Source organism: Myodes glareolus, chromosome 21 (genome assembly GCF_982192425.1).
Source record: "Myodes glareolus chromosome 21, mMyoGla1.1, whole genome shotgun sequence".
Classification (NCBI taxonomy): Eukaryota; Metazoa; Chordata; class Mammalia; order Rodentia; family Cricetidae; genus Myodes; species Myodes glareolus.
The window spans coordinates 17,074,581-17,092,738 of NC_142046.1; the positions used below are offsets into that span (position 1 = coordinate 17,074,581).

The 18,158-nt window shown below is 50.9% G+C and overlaps 2 protein-coding genes and 1 pseudogene across 8 annotated transcripts in view; 2 read left to right on the plus strand and 1 right to left on the minus strand.

Moving 5' to 3' along the window:
- Nucleotides 1-2,926: 2,926 nt before the first annotated feature.
- Cel (carboxyl ester lipase) lies at nucleotides 2,927-11,559 on the plus strand. Its single transcript, XM_048431866.3, has 11 exons — nucleotides 2,927-3,076; nucleotides 5,614-5,764; nucleotides 5,848-5,970; nucleotides 6,210-6,407; nucleotides 6,964-7,094; nucleotides 7,237-7,344; nucleotides 7,482-7,599; nucleotides 8,968-9,154; nucleotides 9,373-9,576; nucleotides 10,172-10,369; nucleotides 11,178-11,559. Exons 1-11 carry the CDS (start codon nucleotides 3,011-3,013, stop codon nucleotides 11,482-11,484), a joined length of 1,791 nt encoding a protein of 596 aa, XP_048287823.1. The 5' UTR covers nucleotides 2,927-3,010; the 3' UTR covers nucleotides 11,485-11,559.
- LOC125398857 (large ribosomal subunit protein eL30 pseudogene) lies at nucleotides 3,103-5,606 on the plus strand (annotated as a pseudogene).
- Nucleotides 11,560-15,986: 4,427 nt separating the features above from the next.
- Ralgds (ral guanine nucleotide dissociation stimulator) overlaps nucleotides 15,987-18,158 on the minus strand; it is a 41,593-nt gene continuing 39,421 nt past the window's right edge. For 6 of the 7 annotated variants that reach the window (XM_087899816.1, XM_087899812.1, XM_087899814.1 and 3 more), the window contains exon 18: nucleotides 15,987-16,972. In XM_087899816.1, the coding sequence (XP_087755942.1) occupies nucleotides 16,794-16,972 (179 nt within the window). In that variant the 3' untranslated portion in view covers nucleotides 15,987-16,793. The remainder of the gene's footprint in view (nucleotides 16,973-18,158) is intronic. The other variant, XR_015735842.1, reaches the window with a different exon arrangement.

Genomic DNA, 18,158 nt, shown 5'->3' on the forward strand with positions numbered 1-18,158 from the left:
AGTCTTGGTGCATATTGCATCCCGGTATTGTTTTCTATTTGTGTTTTTGCTGGGTGTGGTTGAGAAAAGACCATACTTGTCTCTAACAGAACTACAGTGCTGTTTGGCACAGAACCATTAGAATTTATTGTAAGCAGCTGGCTTTCAGTTACGGTACAGGTCCACAGCCTTGGGGCATGGTGTAGGGTGGAGATTCAGTGAAAGGGCTGCACGCTGCCCCCGCCCCCCCCAGTCTCAGGCTTGCAGTAGACTGGGCATGAAGCCCACCCATATAGAGGCTGAGCTGTCATGTCAGCACCCACTGACTTAAACAGCATTTCATCTGAAAAAAGCCTCAAACATCAGAACGCTTGACCAAGTGTTTTAGGGTTTGGTGGTTTGTTTGTTTTGAGACAGGCTCTCTCTATGTAGCTCTGGCTGTCCTGGAACTCACTGTGTAGACTAATATTGAACTCACGGAGATCCTTCTGCCTCTACCTCCTTCATGCTGGGATCGAAGATGTGTACATCGTGCCTACCTTGACCAAATATCTGTGTACCCTGTTAGTTAATATGTGACATTGAGGGGGCTGGAGAGATGGCTCAGTGGTTAAGAGAATTGCCTGCTCTTCCAAAGGTCCTGAGTTCAATTCCCAGCAACCACATGGTGGCTCACAACCATCTGTAATGAGGTCTGGTGCCCTCTGGTCTTCAGGCATACACACAGACAGATTATTGTATACATAAATAAATAAATATTTTTAAAAAAAATGTGACATTGATGACATTGATCACCATAGTTAATACAATTTCCAGTTCTTTCCAGCAGCCCTTTGGCCTCTGGGGGCACCTGCACTCAGGTGCGCATACTCCATACAGACATATACACATGGTTTAAAATAACAAATCATTGAAATACATACGTTTAACAGTTGATAAATTAGACAATGTAACATGGTAAAATCGGAAGGCTGCTTGGGGTCATTTAAGCCTCTCTGCTCTTTGTAATTGGGGTGAGTTCTGCAGGCCAGTGCCTGAAGGAACTCTCCCAGGTGAGGCCACTCACTGGCTCCTTTAAGACCCACTGCACCCTTTAAGCTTATGTCTCCTGCCTGAGAGCAAAGTATAAGCACCTCTCCCAAGGCACCTGTAGCCAGGAAAGGGAACTGCAGACCCTGCGCTTGCCATGCCAGGAACTCCTTGTCAGAGAGCTTCCTTAGAGAAACTGAGGCTCTGGTCACACAGCGGGGAGTGGCAGCAGCAGGCCTGGCCTGAGTTGTGGTTGTCATTCTGCTTTCTGTGGCACCAATGTTGGAGGGCTTTGCTTTTTAGGAAACATTTTATCTCTCACACCCCCCTCAAAAAAAAAAAAAAAACCAACCGCCATTAAAATGGCATGCCTAAATCCTGGTGTGTCTGTGTCAGTGGGGTTAGTGTTCTGTGTGGTCCTCTCTGTTAGTTCACCTTGATGTTTTCAGGCCAGCCTTTGGAGAGGTTGTGAACTGTGAGCATCCAGTTGTGGCCCTAGGGTCTCCCCGTAAAGAATTCTGCATGCCACATCCAGTGTCAGCAGCAGCCAGCACTACTGGACTGTGTGACAGAGGTGTGTCCTTGTGGGTCTGTCTCTGTAGAGATAGGCTACTCTGGTGTCAGGGAAGTGGACATGAGGATTCTTCTTTCTGCTCAGTGTTGCTGTGAATCGAAAAGTATTCTAAAAACTAGAGAGAGAGAGAGGCCCCTGTCCCCCACTTCTCCCTCCTGCCGCTTTCCTCCTAAGCTACCCTGCATTGCTCAACCCATGCTCTCCAGTACAGAATCACTTTCTTTAGCACTGTTCTCAGAATCAGTAGCTGGCATGATACCCACCATGCGTGTTTCCTGCTACCCCACCTCCGCTGTGTCCCAGCTTCCTGCCGTCCCACCTCTCACATGTGCACACCTACTGTGCACCATGGAGACCTGCACATTGGATTGGGCACAACACATGAATGCAGTGGTGCATGTGGATCTGTAGGTTCCCCCGTGCTCCGGCACACACATGCGGAGCTGTGATCTGAGCTGGGGACTTGGGCTCCTGGACTGGAGGGGCTGCTGGCCAAGGAAGACTCTGGCTACGCCTGGCCAGCTGCTGTGTCCTCCAGGTGTAAAAGGCAGCTGCACTCCTTACAGGGAGTCTCTTAAGACTTGGTTTGTGTCCGTCGCAGTGATAATGTTTTCCTGGTAGCCAAAGTACACATCCCTAGGATGGTGGTTGTTCTGATAACCTCATACTGGCCTTCACCTCCAAACCCAGTACTTTCCTCCTCCCCCCTCCCTCATTCTGTGCCTCTGCTCTGCCAAGGTTTTGTCTTTCTGCCTGGGTATGCCCCAGAATCCTTGCTTGTGTTCTCCAGGGAGCCCCACCCCACCCTCCAGCAAGGCACAGGGGTGAAATATGACCCTTTATCTGAAGGTGCCACCAAGCCCCGGTAAGTGAGCCACAGCAGGTTTCGCTCTGGGAGCTCCCCTCCATCTGTGCCACTATGTCCACCTAGTTTCTTGTCCTGCACTCCCGGGACCCTGTGCCTCCTGCACTCAGCTCAGCCTGCACTGCCCCATACTTAGTGCAAGTGGAGTTAGCCAGGGTCAACCACACCAGTGCCCAATAGCACACAGCTACCTCAAGAGTCTCTCATGGATTCCCCACTAAGGTACGGGGCATTCAGCACCTTGAGATTGAGCACACTAAACCCTAAAATGACAGCATTAGTAGGACAGAATGCAGGACACCCAGCACCCAGCCAGGTTTGGCCCTGGGGTGCCCCTCCCCCACACTATCCATGCCACCTGCCTCTGCTCCCAGGTAGGCAGTAACCCACACAGGTGCACACTGGGCGCCACACAGGATGCACGGGGCCAGCCTGACCTGGGAGAAATGGATCATCCCACACCTGTGTATCTGAGTACATGGCATGCACGCACATGACCTTGGCTCCAGCTCCATAAATAAAGGAGAAATGGAGAGAAGGGCGCCTAGGGGCAGCCACTCACCATGGGGCGCCTGGAGGTTCTGTTTCTTGGCCTCACCTGCTGCTTGGCAGCAGCTTGTGCTGCAAAGGTAAGTCAGAGCCCTGCAGGGGACCGAGGACCTGTCTTGCATTAAGATCTGGAAACTGGGGGCAGGGTCTAGAGGAAGGAAGACAGAGAGATCACAGAAAGGGAAGAAGTGGCCAGCAAGCTCAGCAGCACTAGCACCACAGGTTCTGGTCCTGCTTGGGCCACACCCAGCTTGTCTTGCTCACAGGAAGCCTTGCGCAGCCTGCAGAACTGTACTGGAATCACACGCCAGGAGCAGTTTCGCGTGTAAGGACATCATGCACTATTTGGAGCATTCATACTAAAAAGCCCACTATTGCTTTGTGGTTTCTGGTGTGCCTAAATCTGGCAAGTCTACCCACAACCTCTGGCTTTTCCCCTTTTCTAGGGGAACCCTATAGAGAAAGAAGCAGCTAGCCTGACATTACAGAGCAGATTTCAATCTGTTCCAAATCAGGGCCTGTTCCCCAAGTAACCTCCATTTCTTGCTCCTCCTGAAAGGGGTGGACCCGACCTGCTGTATGCAAGGCTTCTCTCCAAATACCAGGAGGAGGCTGTACCAGTTCTGGGGTGCCTGTCAAGTCTGCCCTTTGACCACCGTTCTCCTTGTGTCGGGGGAAGTCACAAAGCTCAACAGATGCAGGAGACAGCATAGATCCCTGGACAGGGGTCCCCCTCCTCACCACACTTTCCACCGCCTTCATGCTCCAGCCTTTGTCGTGCTGGCTTGAGCCCTGGAGAACACCCTCCCTCCCTGGAGCCTGGAAATTGGGGTGCTGGTTCTGGGCTCCTGCCATGAGAAGGAAGTAATTACCTTTCTCGAGAGAGTTCTTTTGGGGTGTTAGAAGGACCTGAACTTACTTTCCACTGATATACTGCCAGCAAACACAACCACTGGCCAGAATCCCTGCATCCTTGGGCCCCCACCTCAGACACTCAGGTCAACCGCAACCACACAGATACACTGAGAGGTGACAACCCCCGTCCCCAAGCTGGCTTTTCTGACTCATCCCAGTAGCCCGGAGGCTGAAACAAGGAACCTCAGATGTCCCAATTGTCTGTGGAGTTTCCCCAACTCTCTCTTTCTCCAGTTTCCTCACCCAGTATAGTAGGGACTTCATGGGCCTGAACTTCATAGGCTCCTGGGGTCCTAGCTTGGGCCTGCAGCCTCAGGCCACCTACTGCCCCCTACCTGAAACCTTGCGCAGGGGAGAAGCAGGAGGTCACACTGTCACTGCTGCCAGGTAAGCAGAGCTGCTCCTGCGATTGTCCTGGACTGATGCAAGCAGATGGGAGGGGCATGCACTGGCACAGAGGTTGGGCAGCCTTGTCTCAGCAGAATGACTCCCAGTGGGGAAGCCCCTGCACCTCAGTTTGCAGGAACAGTGGGCCAATGAGTACCTGCCTCCAGGCCACTGGGTAAGACTACACACCAGCTAAGCTGGTGCTGGCCCACACCTTTAATCCCAGCACTCAGGAGGCAGAGGCAGATGGGTCTCTGAGTTTCAGGACAGGCAGGGCTGTTACAAAGAGGAACCCTGTCTCAAAACAAACAAACAAACAAAAAAAATGACTAGTCACCAAGTGATAATACTGATTGGTCTTGGGAGAACTTGGACGTAGCTCCATGCCCAGCTAGCTAGGCCGTGGGGAGAGGTAGAGGAAGGAGAGTCAGTCCTCAGAGGCTCATGGCTATGTCAGAAACATTCTGGCAGCAACTGTGCATCCACCACTGTTGGCAGTTGGAGAGGCCTTCCCTCTGACAGCCATAAAGCCTTGGGGAAATTGCTGTGGCCCATCTTGCACACCAAGATTCAGCCGAGCCTTTCTTGCTCCCTGGCCGTCTTGGCAGCTGGTCTTGGTTGGGGGCCAACCCGCACCTAAGGCAGGAAGATGGTGGTCGCAAAGAAGGTGAAAAGGTCTCTGGAGTTGGTGAAAAGTGAAAAGTACGTGCTGGTATACAAACAGACTCGGAAGATGATCAAACAGGGCAAAGCGAAATTGGTTATCCTCGCCAACAACTGCCCCGCTTTGAGGAAATCCGACATAGAATACTATGCTATGTTGGCTAAAACTGGTGTCCATCACTACAGTGGCAATAACATTGAATTGGGTACAGTGTGTGGAAAACATTACAGAGTATGCATGCCGGCTATCCTTGACCCAAGTGGCTCTGATATTATTAGAAGCATGCCAGAACAGACTGGTGGAAGGTAAAACAGAAGTTTTCCTTTAATAAAACTTTACCAGAGCTCCAAGAAAGAAAGAAAGAAAAAGAAAGAAAGAAAGAAAGAAAGAAAGGAAGGAAGGAAGAAAGAAAGAAAGAAAGAAAGAAAGACTCAGCCGAGATCTAGACCTTCATTCTAGAAGGGCAGAATATGGGCTGAAGTGGCTTCAGGCAGTTGCAGAAGGATGGGCCAGGATTGGGTCGGGGGTGAACCATCCCCTCCAGCACTTGGCAGGGGACCTGCTAGCACCCTGGAGCCTGTTCAGTCAGCCACTCTGGGTTCAGGCTAGCCATGCCCAAACCCATCTAACCCTGCCACATTTCTCCTGCAGCTAGGTTCTGTGTACACAGAAGGTGGCTTCGTGCAGGGCGTCAACAAGAAGCTTAGTCTCTTGGGTGGTGACTCTGTTGACATCTTCAAAGGCATCCCCTTTGCCACCGCCAAGACACTAGAGAATCCTGAGCGTCACCCAGGCTGGCAAGGTGGGTGCTGGGTGCTGGGCTGGCCCTGGCCCTGGCCCTGGCCGGGCTGGTCCTCTTCATGCCTGCCCCTTCTCTCACTGTAGGGACTCTGAAGGCCGACAGCTTCCAGAAACGATGCCTACAGGCCACCCTCACCCAGGACAGCACCTATGGGCAAGAAGACTGCCTCTACCTCAACATCTGGGTGCCCCAGGGCAGGAAACAAGGTCTGGATCCCAGTTTCCCAGAGGATCCCACCCCAGCCCCTACACCAGAGCTTGAAACTCTACCGTGGGGTACATTTGGTGCTGCAAAGCCAAACGTATCTGAAATCAGGACCGAGGCAAGGAGGGGTGCCCACTGCTGATCCCTGCAGTCTGGGCTGACATCTGCTCTACCAGAGCTAATGAGTTAACTGGGGAGTGGGCCTGCCGCTGTCTGAAGTCCCTGTCTGCCCCTGTTACAGTGTCCCAGGACCTGCCTGTGATGATCTGGATCTATGGAGGTGCCTTTCTCATGGGATCTGGCCATGGGGCCAATTTCCTCACAAACTACCTGTATGACGGGGAAGAGATCGCCACTCGGGGTAACGTCATCGTGGTCACTTTCAACTACCGTGTGGGACCTTTGGGTTTCCTTAGCACCGGAGACGCCAACCTTCCAGGTAGGTTGCAATAGTGAACGTGCTGAACCCTGTGAACTCTGAACCCAGCAGACAGATACACTTCAAAACTCTCTACCCTGATGGCAATGGGAGGGCTCAGAACCTTCTTCAGAGAGTTGGGGTACAGGAGCTGAACTGTGAGACCTGGGAGCTCTAGGCAGCCATCAGGAAATGAGAGAAGCCGAGGGACAGAGTGACAGAGGCACAAGCTGAGTCCTGGAGAGCAAGGTAGGGAGGCTGAGGTAGAGTCGAGTAGTCATGGCAGCCAAAGGACAGACAGACAGTAGGAGGAAGTGTGCAGGACCCAAGCAGAGCCACCAGCTGGCTTTATTTCCCTGGACCTCCCCACCCTTGCAAGTCCACTTCTGCTCAGCCTCCTGGAGAGCCATTGTTTGCCATCCTGGACTCTTCCAGGGTGTCACTGCAATTAGGACTGGTTCCCCCTGTTCACATGACTTGCCACCCTCTGTATAAACCCCAGGTCGCTCATCTCTAGCCTCCGCCAACTCTAGTTGAGGGTCTCTCCTGATGAAGGCTATACTCCCCATACCCTCAGGTAACTTTGGCCTTCGAGATCAGCACATGGCTATCGCCTGGGTGAAGAGGAACATCGCAGCCTTTGGGGGGGATCCCGATAACATCACCATCTTTGGGGAGTCTGCCGGAGGTGCCAGTGTCTCTCTGCAGGTCTGGGACCCTCTGGTGTGGAGAGTCTGACCCCAAGATTACGGGAGGGAGCCAGTGGGGCCTAGGAGAATGGTCAGAGTGGGGTGCAGCTGGGATCTCTGGTCCGGATATGGCCTGTTGATAGGACTTCTGGGTATTGCAGACCCTCTCCCCGTACAACAAGGGCCTCATCCGGCGAGCCATCAGTCAGAGTGGCGTGGCGCTGAGCCCCTGGGCCATCCAGGAGAACCCACTTCTCTGGGCCAAAAAGGTAAGTGCCGCAGGGCAGGAGTAGCCAGGGTGGGGGCCGTTCCCATTGCCGTGCTGTCCTGGATCTTCCCTTTGCTGCCCCTAGCTGTTCCAGGCCTGGCCATGGCTTCCTCTAACCTCCCGCTCTGCATCCCCTAGATTGCCGAGAAGGTGGGATGCCCCACAGACGACACTGGCAAGTTGGCTGGGTGTCTGAAGGTCACAGATCCCCGGGCCTTGACACTGGCCTACAGGTTGCCCTTGAAACAGCAGGAGTGTAAGTGTGAGCTGCTGGGGGTGGGAGGCCTTGTGAGGCAAGGCTGAGCTCCTAACCTCCTACCACTTTCCTCTAGCAGGCCCCAGTGGTAAAGGGGGGTGTATACTGATCTTTCTTCTTCTCCTCCAGGGACATTTAATAAGCCAAACATGGCCAGGTGTGGTGGCATGTACCTTAATCCCAGCAGTTTGGTCTACACAGTGAGAGGCCAGCCAGAGTCACATAGTGAGACTCCCTGTCTAAAAATAAATAAATTAAAAAGGAATGAAGAGGGCTGGAGATATGGCTCAGTGGTTAAGAGCTTTGCCTGCTCTTCCAAAGGTCCCGAGTTCAATTCCCAGCAACCACATGTGCTCACAACCATCTGTAATGTGATTTGGCGCCCTCTTCTGGCCTTCAGGGATACATGCAGGCAGAACACTGAATACATAATAAATAAATAAATCTTAAAACAAAAAAAAAAAAAAGGAAGAAAGAAAGGAAGGAAGGAAAACATGATAGCATGAACCCACACATAGTTTCAGGAAGATATGTGAACCCAGACCCAGGACTTCTCTACCTTCCTTGTTAATGTGGCAATCATTTGCAAATTTCCAAATACGTCCTGTGGTGTTTGGGCCTTCTGACTGGAGCTGCTACCAGCAAACATGAAGAAGCAACCTGTCAGCCTAGGAAATGGATTTGTTTTCTTTGCTTACTTTTCTAAAGCGAAGTCCAGCGGTCTTAGCGTTTGTGCCCTCGGTTCCTCTTGTCCTCTTATATCATAGATCAAACCCAGAGCCTATGCATGATAGGCAAAAGCTCGACCTGTGAGCACCTCTGCCGCTCAAACCAACTGTTTTGTTTGGGGAGCCACTGAAGGAAGCCTCACTGAGCCGGGCCCAAGGACAGCCAGGATCTCCATCTGCTGAGCCAGTGCACAGGCCAACTGGCAAGCCTGGAGGGCAGGCAGACCTCATACATGGTGGCCAGCAGACTAGAACCTCCTCCCTGGTGTAGGTTCACAAGGAAAGAGGGCGGGAACAGGGACACTGAAGCAGGAGAGCAGACAGCGCCGCCGGCCTGTGGAGCAGTGAACTCTCCACATGGTCATGAGATAAAGTCTGGGGACGTTCTGCCTATCACAACCAGGGAAGGGTACCACTGATGTCGAGCACGTTAGGCTAGGGACAAGCTGACAGCCTATACATAGGACAGTCACCTATCCCAAGCTAACAGTAGCTCCAAAAGTCCCTGAGGCTGGGGCTAAGGAACCCTGCCTGGTCTGGTCAGATAAAGGAAAAAAGAGGTCAAGCTTAGTACAAAAGGTCAAGAGAAGGCCCCGGCCGGCATTTAAAAGTATAAGGACCTGTTGGCTCTCCCACTCAGACCCCATTTGGTATTACCTGGGCTTCACCCCTGTTGTCGATGGAGACTTCATCCCTGATGACCCCATCAATCTGTATGCCAATGCCGCTGACATTGACTACCTAGCTGGCACTAACGACATGGACGGCCACCTGTTTGCTACTGTTGACATGCCAGCCATCGATAAGTCCAAACAGGATATCACAGAGTGAGCAAGGGAGGGCAGCATGTACCTGATAATACCTGGGAAGGAACAGGCCTTGCTTGGGGAGGGGGAGGCTAGCCCCAAGGCAGGGGGGAGGAGGCGGGGATGCTTAACAGGGTGAGCAGCGTGAGGAGGTGGGTGTTGTGTTGGGGTGAGTGCAGACAGACATGCTCCTGCCACCACCACCATTTCCAGTGTCCGTTTCCCCCATCCCCATGCAGGGAGGACTTCTACAGGCTTGTCAGTGGAAGCACTGTCAGCAAGGGGCTTAAGGGTGCCCAAGCCACCTTTGGCATCTACACTGAGTCTTGGGCCCAGGACCCATCCCAGGAGAACAAGAAGAAGACAGTGGTGGCCTTTGAGACTGACGCCCTCTTCCTGATCCCCACGGAGATGGCTCTGGCCCAGCACAGAGCCCATGCCAAGTGAGGTTCTGGGAAGGGGTATGTGGAGGAGGCTCCTGAGAGAGGGCTGCTTCGACCGCTGTGGCCTTTGACCAAGGCCTCTTGGCTAACTGAGCAATGAATTTAGCTCTGGGCTACACATCAGTCAAGATTAAATGGGTAATAGAAGCATATACCTTGTCCAATCGTGTGAGACATATGAATTCAGACGGGGAGAAATAAATCCTTAATTATTAAATTAAATAATTAATTATGGGAAGAGTCCTCTGAATATTTTGCAGAGTGGACCCATGAACCATGAAACTGCAGATCCATGAACATGGCTGCAGCTTTTCTTTCCCTGGACATCAAAACTCCAGTTGAGAACTAGGCAAATAGCACACAGTTTTAATCCCAACACTCAGGAGGCGGATCTCTGAGTTCAAGGCCAGTCTGGTCTACATAGTAAGTTCCAGGTCAGCCAAGGCCACATAAAAAGACCCTGTCTCAAACAAACATACCCCAATTTGTAAGACTTGGGGGTCCATCAGTCCCTGCCCTGCTCCTCCTGGCCTCTCTCCAGGGCCTACCTCCCCATGGAGCCCCCCACCAATCTGTCTGTTTCTGTTCCCCTCAGGAGTGCCAATACCTATTCTTACCTGTTTTCCCACCCTTCACGGATGCCCATCTACCCCAAATGGATGGGGGCTGACCATGCTGATGACCTCCAGTATGTCTTTGGAAAACCCTTCGCCACTCCATTGGGCTACCGGGCCCAAGAAAGGACTGTCTCCAAGGCCATGATTGCTTACTGGACCAACTTTGCCAGGAGTGGGTAAGATGTGGGGTTGAGCCTAGGACCAAGGGCAGCAAACCTGAGGACTCCTATGGCCCTGTAAGCCTGGGCTCTGGCCCTGCCCCTCATTTGGGCAAACTTCTTATCCTCAAACCTTGGTAACCAATTTGCACATGGGCAGAAGAGCTGCTGACCCAGCCCCAAGGCTAAGTTCATGTTTACCATGACTGAGCATCAAAATGTTGGCTCAGATGGTCAGCCTGTCTCTGTGTAGAGCTGTCTGTGAGCACAGGTCTCCAGTTGTAGCAGGCTTTCTCAGACCACCAGCCCCCAATCATGACATGGAGACATTATTAATTATGAATGCTCAGCCTTATCTTTTGCTTGTCCCACTAGCTCTTATAACTTAATTCAACCTGTTTCTCTCCATCTACAGTTTGCTTGGGACTTTTTACCTTTCTTTCATTCTATATGTCCTACTTTTCCTGTGCCCTCCATCGCTGGCTCCCTTTCTCCTTCCTTCTCATTCTCTCTCTCTCTCTCTCTCTCTCTCTCTCTCTCTCTCTCTCCTCCTTTTCCTACTTATTCTCTCTGCCTGCCACCCCCGCCTAATCCTCTAGTACCTAGCCATTGGCTGTTCAGCTCTTTATCAAACCAGGCAGGCAGGCAAGGTGAAAAAAACAACACATCTTTATCTAGGTAAACAAATACAACACACCTTCCCGCAGCTAAAGTAACACCCCGCAACATAAACAAATGTAACACCTTTCCATAGTCAAAGTAATATTTCACACATTCAGTCTCTTTGTAGTCCTCAGCCCCCACTCAGTCTCTTCTCGCTCTGTAGGGATCCCAACATGGGCAACTCAGCAGTGCCCACGCACTGGTACCCTTATACCCTGGAGAACGGCAACTACCTGAACATCACTAAGTCGATAACCAGCACATCCATGAAGCAGCACCTGAGAGCCAAGTTCCTGCAATACTGGGCTGTGACATACGAGGTGCTGCCCACAGTGACCGATGGCGAGGGGACCCTCCCTCCCCCTGAGGATGACTCAGAAGCTGTCCCTGTGCCCCCTGTGGATGATTCCCAGGCTGCCCCTGTGTCCCCAACAGACGAGGCTCAGATGCCTGTCATTATTGGCTTCTAATGTCTGGTAAGCCTTGGTCCCAGGGACCTCCTCTTTTTAGGGTCTCCTTTCTCAATAAAGTCTTAGCTGTGCCCACCTGGTATTTGGTTTCTGTTCCTGAAACAGCCTGGAGGAAGGAGGGACCCTCGGTCAATAGCGACAGACACTCGGTTCATCCCTGCCAATCCTCAGGCTGTAGAAGTCAAAGGACTGTCTTTAACTTAGGAGCCAACACAGCACCGGAGATGATGAACATGGGGTGGGGGTCTCTTGTAGGCAGGAAGCAGGCACCCTGGGATCCTGGAAAGTCATTCATCATTCTCCAGCCCTGGCCAGCATATGAGGCAGAGAGACAGGGCCATCATGGGCACAGGCAGCTATAGGGAGCTAGAACCTGGCTCACAGGCTGCGGGAATGCTAGGAAGACACACACTACAGCCTTCAGCACTGCACTCTGGCTTTCCTAGGTGTGGTGCCAGCAGGGGTTAGAACCCTGGGGCCTCAGGGTGTGTCTCCATAAGAAAGGGGTTGGCCAGGGTCCTGCTTGTCTGTGGGTAATCCTTCTCCTTCCCCCACTTGTCCCCCTCCCTCCTCAGACTTTTTTGTTTGGTTTAGTTTTTTTAGTTTTTTTTTTTTTTTTTTTTTTTGAGATAGAGTTTCTCTGTATAACAGCCCTGGCTGTCCTGAACACCCTTTGTAGACAGGGCTGGTCTTGAACTCACAGAGATTCGCCTGCCTCTGCCTCCCAAATTCTGGGATTAAAGGTGCATGCCACCATGGCTCAGACCCTCCTTAGACTTTTATAAATGACTTTGAAGTCTACATGTCCCTACTGTGATCAAAGAAACATTGAGGCAAGCTTCAAATGCTCCCCTTTCTCCAAAGCTGTGGGAAGGCTTCCTTTTGGTTGGGAAACCGTCCTTGCAAGTAGCTTTTGTTTCAAACCTAGGACTTGCTGTATTGTCCAGATTGGTCTTGAAGCTGAGCTCAAGGGCTCCTCCTGCGTCAGCTTTCCAAGAACCTAGGATTATGAACTAGGACTTATAATACTATTTATATTAAATTAAATAATTATATTTTGAGTCAAAGTTTTGCTATCTATCTCAGGCTAGTCTCCAATTCATAATCTTCCTGCCTCAGTCTCCCAAGTGCTGGGATCACAGGGGTGTACCATTGTGTTCAGTCTGCAAGCATACATTTTTTTTAAAATCATTTATTTGTATTTTATGTGCACTGGTGTTTTGCCTACATGTATGACTGTGTAAGGGAGTTGGATCCCCTGGAAGAGGAATTACAGACAGTTGTGAGCTGCCATGTGGGTGCTGGGAATTGAACCTGGAAGAACAGTCAGTGTTCTTAACAACTGAGCCATCTCTCCAGCTGGTAAAATTCTTAAAATTGTGATAAACAGGCCAGCAAGATGGCTAAGCAGGTAAAAGCACTTTCTGTGAAAGCCTGAATCCACATAAACGTGGAAGGAAAGAACCAACTCCACGAAGTGGCCCTCTGACCCCCAGTGTGCACATACCCCCCCCACACACTGAAAGATACTTATTGTGATAAAATATGTGTCTTAGGGGCTAGAGAGATGGCTCAGAGGTTAAGAACACTGACTACTTTTCGAGATCCAACACTCTCACACAGACATACATGTAGGCAAAACACCAATGCACATAAAATAAAGAATTATTTCTTAAAAATCCATGGGCTGGAGAGATGGCTCAGAGGTTAAGATCACCGACTGCTCTTCCAAAGGTCCTGAGTTTTATTCCCAGCAACCACATGATGGTTCACAACCATCTGTAATGAGATCTGATGCCCTCTTCTGGCCTGCAGGTATACATGTAGGCATTGTACACACAATAAATAATAGAAAAAATTTTTAAAAAATCCATGTCTTAAGCTAACTAAAGTATTTGCAGGAGAATTACACTGTTGTACCCCCAGCACCATTACTTTCTTTTGGTATTTTTTAATTTTTTTTTCATTTATTTTACATATCAACCAGTTTCCTCTCCCTCTTCTTGTTCCTTCCCTCCAATTTCCATCTATCCCACCATCCACTCCTCCTCTGTTTCAGAAGTAGGCAGCCCTCCCATGGGAGACAACAAAGCATGTCATATCAAGTTGAGTCAGGACCAAGCTCCTGGCGCTGTATCAAGGCCAGGGAGGCATCCCTGCATGGGGAATAGGTTCCACAAAGCAAGCTCATGCGCCAGGGACAGACTCTGGTCCCATTGCTAGGGGCCCCACAAACAGACCGAGCTACACAACTGTCATTCATGTGCAGAGGATTTAGGTTGGTCCCAGTCAGGCTCCCTAGCTGTCAGTCTAGAGTCCGTGAGCTCCCATTAGCTCAGGTCAGCTGCCTCTGTGGGTTTCCCTGTCATGGTCTCGACCCCATCTTGCTCATACAATCTCTCCTCCCTCTCATCAGCCGGATTCCTGAAGTTCAGCCCAGTGCTTGGCTGTGAATCTCTGTATCTGCTTCTATCAGTTACTGGAAGAAGGCTCCATGCTGACAATTAGGATAGTCCCCAGTCTGATTACAGGGCAAGGCCAGTTCAGGTACCCTCTCCACTATTGCTTGGAGTCTTAGCTGGGGTCATCCTTGTAGCTTCCTGGAAATTTCCTGGCACCAAAATGGCCCCCTCTATCAAGATCTCTTTCATTACTCTCCCCCTCCGTCCCAGCCCCAATTCCGTCCCAGCCCCAATTTGATCAACCAGATCCCTCGTGCGTGTGTGTGTGTGTGTGTGTGTGTGTGTGTGTGTGTGTGTGTCCGTTGCCCAGGAGATCTCATCTATTCCCCTTCCGAGCGAAATCCACACGTCCCTCTAGGGTCCTCTTTGTTACCTAGCTCCTCTGGTGCTGTACCACTGCCTATTTCCCAAACTCTTCATTACCCCAGACAGAAACTCTGGATCCACTCGACACCGGCTCTCCACTCTCCTTCCCATCCCCTTGTGACGTGTCATCTCAGCATCTTCCAGATGCTTCTAAGTAGGATAGACAATACACCCTGGAGGTCTATGTTCTCCCCGCCCCTGGCTGAGCACCCCCACCCCGCCTGCTGCTGGCGCTCCAGGACCTTAAGTGATCCTCTGATTGTTGCAAAGTTGGTAGCAATGCACTCACTTTCAAATTCGAGTGACGTGGGTCCTTTATTTAAATTCTTGGCTGATCTAACTAAAGGTTTGTCAATTTTGGTCAAAGAACCTGATTCTCTTTTCCATTTGTCTCTGTTACATGTTTTTCCCCGTTTTTGTGTGTGGAGCACACATATTTGTGTACGATCGGGGTGTGCATGAGAAGGCCCAAGGTTGATGTCAGTAAGCATCCTGGGTTTTCTTCTGTAGTCTCAGGACCTTTCCTCAGGGTAGGCGAGATGATTTACTTCAGTGTGTTTGAGGTTTTCCCTGCACGTGTCTAGGAGGCCAGAAGAGGGCGCCAGTTTTCCTAGAAGTACAGGTGGTGAGGCGCCACAGGGAACCAAATCTGCATCCTCTACAACAGCAACAAACACAGCAGACAAGAGTGCTGACCCCGGAACTCTCTCCAGACTTTGTTTAAAATGACGTGGATGTCTTCCTTCATTTTGCATGTGTGTGTGCATGCATATGAGCACATGGTGTTTGTGAAGAGCAGAGGACAACTCACAGGAGTTGGTTCTTTTGCCACCACGTGGGTCCCAGGGAGTGGGCTTGGGTTGTCAGGCTTAGAGACAAGTGTTTTTACCTGCTGAGCCATCTTGCTGGCTCACACTCACAATCTGCGATCTCTCTCTTTTTTTTTTGGGGGGGGGGTTAGCTTATTGAGACAGAGTTTTATGTTGTTTTTTTTTTTTTCAAGACAGGGTTTCTCTGTGTAGCTTTGGAGCTTGTCCTGGCACTTGCTCTGCAGATCAGGCTAGCCTGGAACTCACAGAGATCCATCTGCTTCTGCCTCCCAAGTGCTGGGATTAGTGCTGGGATTAAAGGCGTGTGCCACACCACCCGGCTTCTCTGTGTATTTTTAAAAAATATTTATTTTTGTGTATGAGTGCTTGCTGCATGTGTATAGCACATGTTCTGGTGTCTAAGAAGGCCAGAAAAGAGTGTCAGATCCCCTGGAGTTGGAATTATAGGTGGTTGTGAGCTACCTGATATGGGTGCTGGGAAGCCTGCCCTCCACAGTAAAGGGAGGTGTGTGTGCTCTTCTCTATTGAGCCGTCTCTCAACCCCCCAATCTTCCATCTCTATAGAGACTGCACCCTGGAAGCGTTTGTTTTTAGATGCCATCAATTCAGAGGCTGTGCTGTGCTTCCTGCAAACACCCTTAGGAGTGCTGAGAGGCCAGCAGCAGAGACACACCTCTTTAGCCAGTCTGCCAGTTGGAGGAGTGTTTCCTTTAGCATGCCTGGGGAGCGCAGCTGGCTCTTCTATGCCTGCATGAAATCCACTGAGAATCCTCCATGAAAGAGAGCCAGAGGACCCTTCTAGTAGCAAGAAAGTAAAAAGAACAAAACCATAGTGACCACGTCATAGTAGAAACGGGATTTTAATATAATATTCAAGTCTAGCATTTTCTATTTACAACAAATAAATATTGCCCCACCCCAATCAGTAAACTTTTATTCCTTTTTATACAAATATTCAGTCGTCTTTCCCTCCCCGCAGCCTCCCATTTCATGTAGTCTTGTATGACCCAGGCTGTAGTGATGCTACATGGCACGTTCAGTGGTATGGGATTCGATACCAACCGGGCGGTCCATGACAGGGCTTCTCTCTCTGATCCAAGGGAGGGCTGGGGCTCGTGGTGGGCGAGACTCCCTTGCTTTGTAGGCCCTGAAGGTGGAATCTTTGGTGCAGCCTGAGAAAGGCTAGAGTGTGGGAGGAAAGGCCAGGACTTCCATGAAGGTCCCAGGCCAGTGCCTGTGGGCACAAGGAGAGAACGCAGTGGTCAGCCCTGCTGGGTGTGTGGGTGCCCTGGGGCATCCGGGGGCATGGGTGGCAGTGATTTGCACCTGGGGAGGTGTCAGGAAATTGTGGAGGGTAGTGTCCAGGGCAGGCAAGGTACCATGCCCAGTTGGCAGCACTCCTTGGCAAAAGTCAGCTAGTCCTCTGGTTCCAGAGAGCAGAAGGCACCTAAGGCGGCGAGTGATCCCCGGAGGCCAGGTCAGCCTGTCAGTGACCTGGCAGGTGTCAATCCCGGCAGCAGGAGAGGTTTAGGGTGAAATTGGAGTCTGGGGGTAGCCTGGGCTAGCAGGTAGGCAGAGGTACCTGTGTGGCCTGGGCCACTCTAGTCTATAAGTGCTTAGTCCTCAGCCAGCCAGACCCTGGGAGACGTCCTTAGAAGATGCCTTTGGCAATCTTGAGTCCTTTCTGCTTCATGCGAGGGAGGGTGGAGCTGGCTCCATGCTTGACCTTATTAGTCCCCTTGGTGAAGGTCCGCTTCTTAAGGATAAAGTCATAGTTGGCAGTAGAGTTCATGGCATAGAACACGTTGGCGTTTTCTGGAATCTTCAGCTCTGGTGGGAGGGGAGCAGGGCAACAATCAGTGGTGATCATGGGGATGGGATAAGTCCACCATATGAGAGCCTCCTCCAGGCCAGGCCACCAACAAGGACCTCTCCCGTGACTCTAGCCAAGAGTCTCCCCATGCCGCCCACCCACATGGCTGTCTCTAATAGTTCGGACTTCCAGCCAGAGCAGGCTTCCTGGAATTCTGACTGCTTTCTTTGATGCTCCCCTACTCCTCACAATGGCTCTGTGGACCAGCAGGAGGCAGAACCTTCCTCTAGGTCCAACTTCCACCACTCTCCCCTGGCCTAGAATCTGTCCATCATTACCGAGCTGGACTTGCTTTTCCTACTGACCTTGTGTCTGACTCTAGATCCCAAGCCTCTGTAGGCCTGCTTTCTGAAAGGCAGGGATCCCCTCACCCAGTCCATATAACCAAAACGGTAGAGGTTAAGAGAAGGTTTGCCACACAACATCTAGATGTCATGGGCATCACTGCTGACTGGGGCAAGCGTGATGTGGGTGTCAGGCTCACACCAGCAGTGTGATGGCAGCATGCATGGGTGACCTCTCTGGTAATCTCTCTCTAGCACTAACCTGCTGGTCAGAGCCTCCTTATGGGGAGAAGGACATAGGCACAGAGTGACTGGAATTCTGTAAGATCCTTGAGAATGGGCTGGTTCCTTTAGTTTGGTTTGGGTTCCTTTTTTTTTTTTTTTTTTTTTTTTCCCAGATAGGGTTTCTCTGTGTAACAGCTCTGAATGTTCTGGAATTCACTTTGTAGACCAAGATTCACCTGCCTCTGCTGCCCAAGTGCTCGGATTAAAGACGCTGCACCACCACTGCCGGGCGGGATGGTTCTTTTATTTATTTTTACTTATGTGCATTTATCTATGGAGACCCAAAGAAGACATCAGATCCCCTAGAACTGGAACTACAAGAGGTTGTCAGCCAGCGGGTAAGTGTGCTGGGAACTGCAAAAACACACACACTTATGACTTTAAGATTTAACTTTATATATGAGTATCTGTCTGCACGTATATGTATGTGACATATGCGGTACCCAAGGAGATTAGACGGGAGCATCAGATCCCTGGAACTAGGATTATAGGTGGTTGTGAGCCACCATGTGGGTGCTGGGAACTGAACCTGGATCCTCAGGAAAAACAGCAAGTGCTCCTAACCACCAAGCCA

What these genes read in the sequence shown, in the direction of transcription:
- Cel (XM_048431866.3), top strand. Translation starts at nt 3,011, where the DNA reads ATGGGGCGCCTGGAGGTTCTGTTTCTTGGCCTCACCTGCTGCTTGGCA. An exon ending in CACTTCTCTGGGCCAAAAAG is followed by an intron (nt 7,345 to 7,481) that starts GTAAGTGCCGCA and finishes TGCATCCCCTAG; the next exon opens with ATTGCCGAGAAGGTGGGATG. An exon ending in ACCAACTTTGCCAGGAGTGG is followed by an intron (nt 10,370 to 11,177) that starts GTAAGATGTGGG and finishes CTCGCTCTGTAG; the next exon opens with GGATCCCAACATGGGCAACT.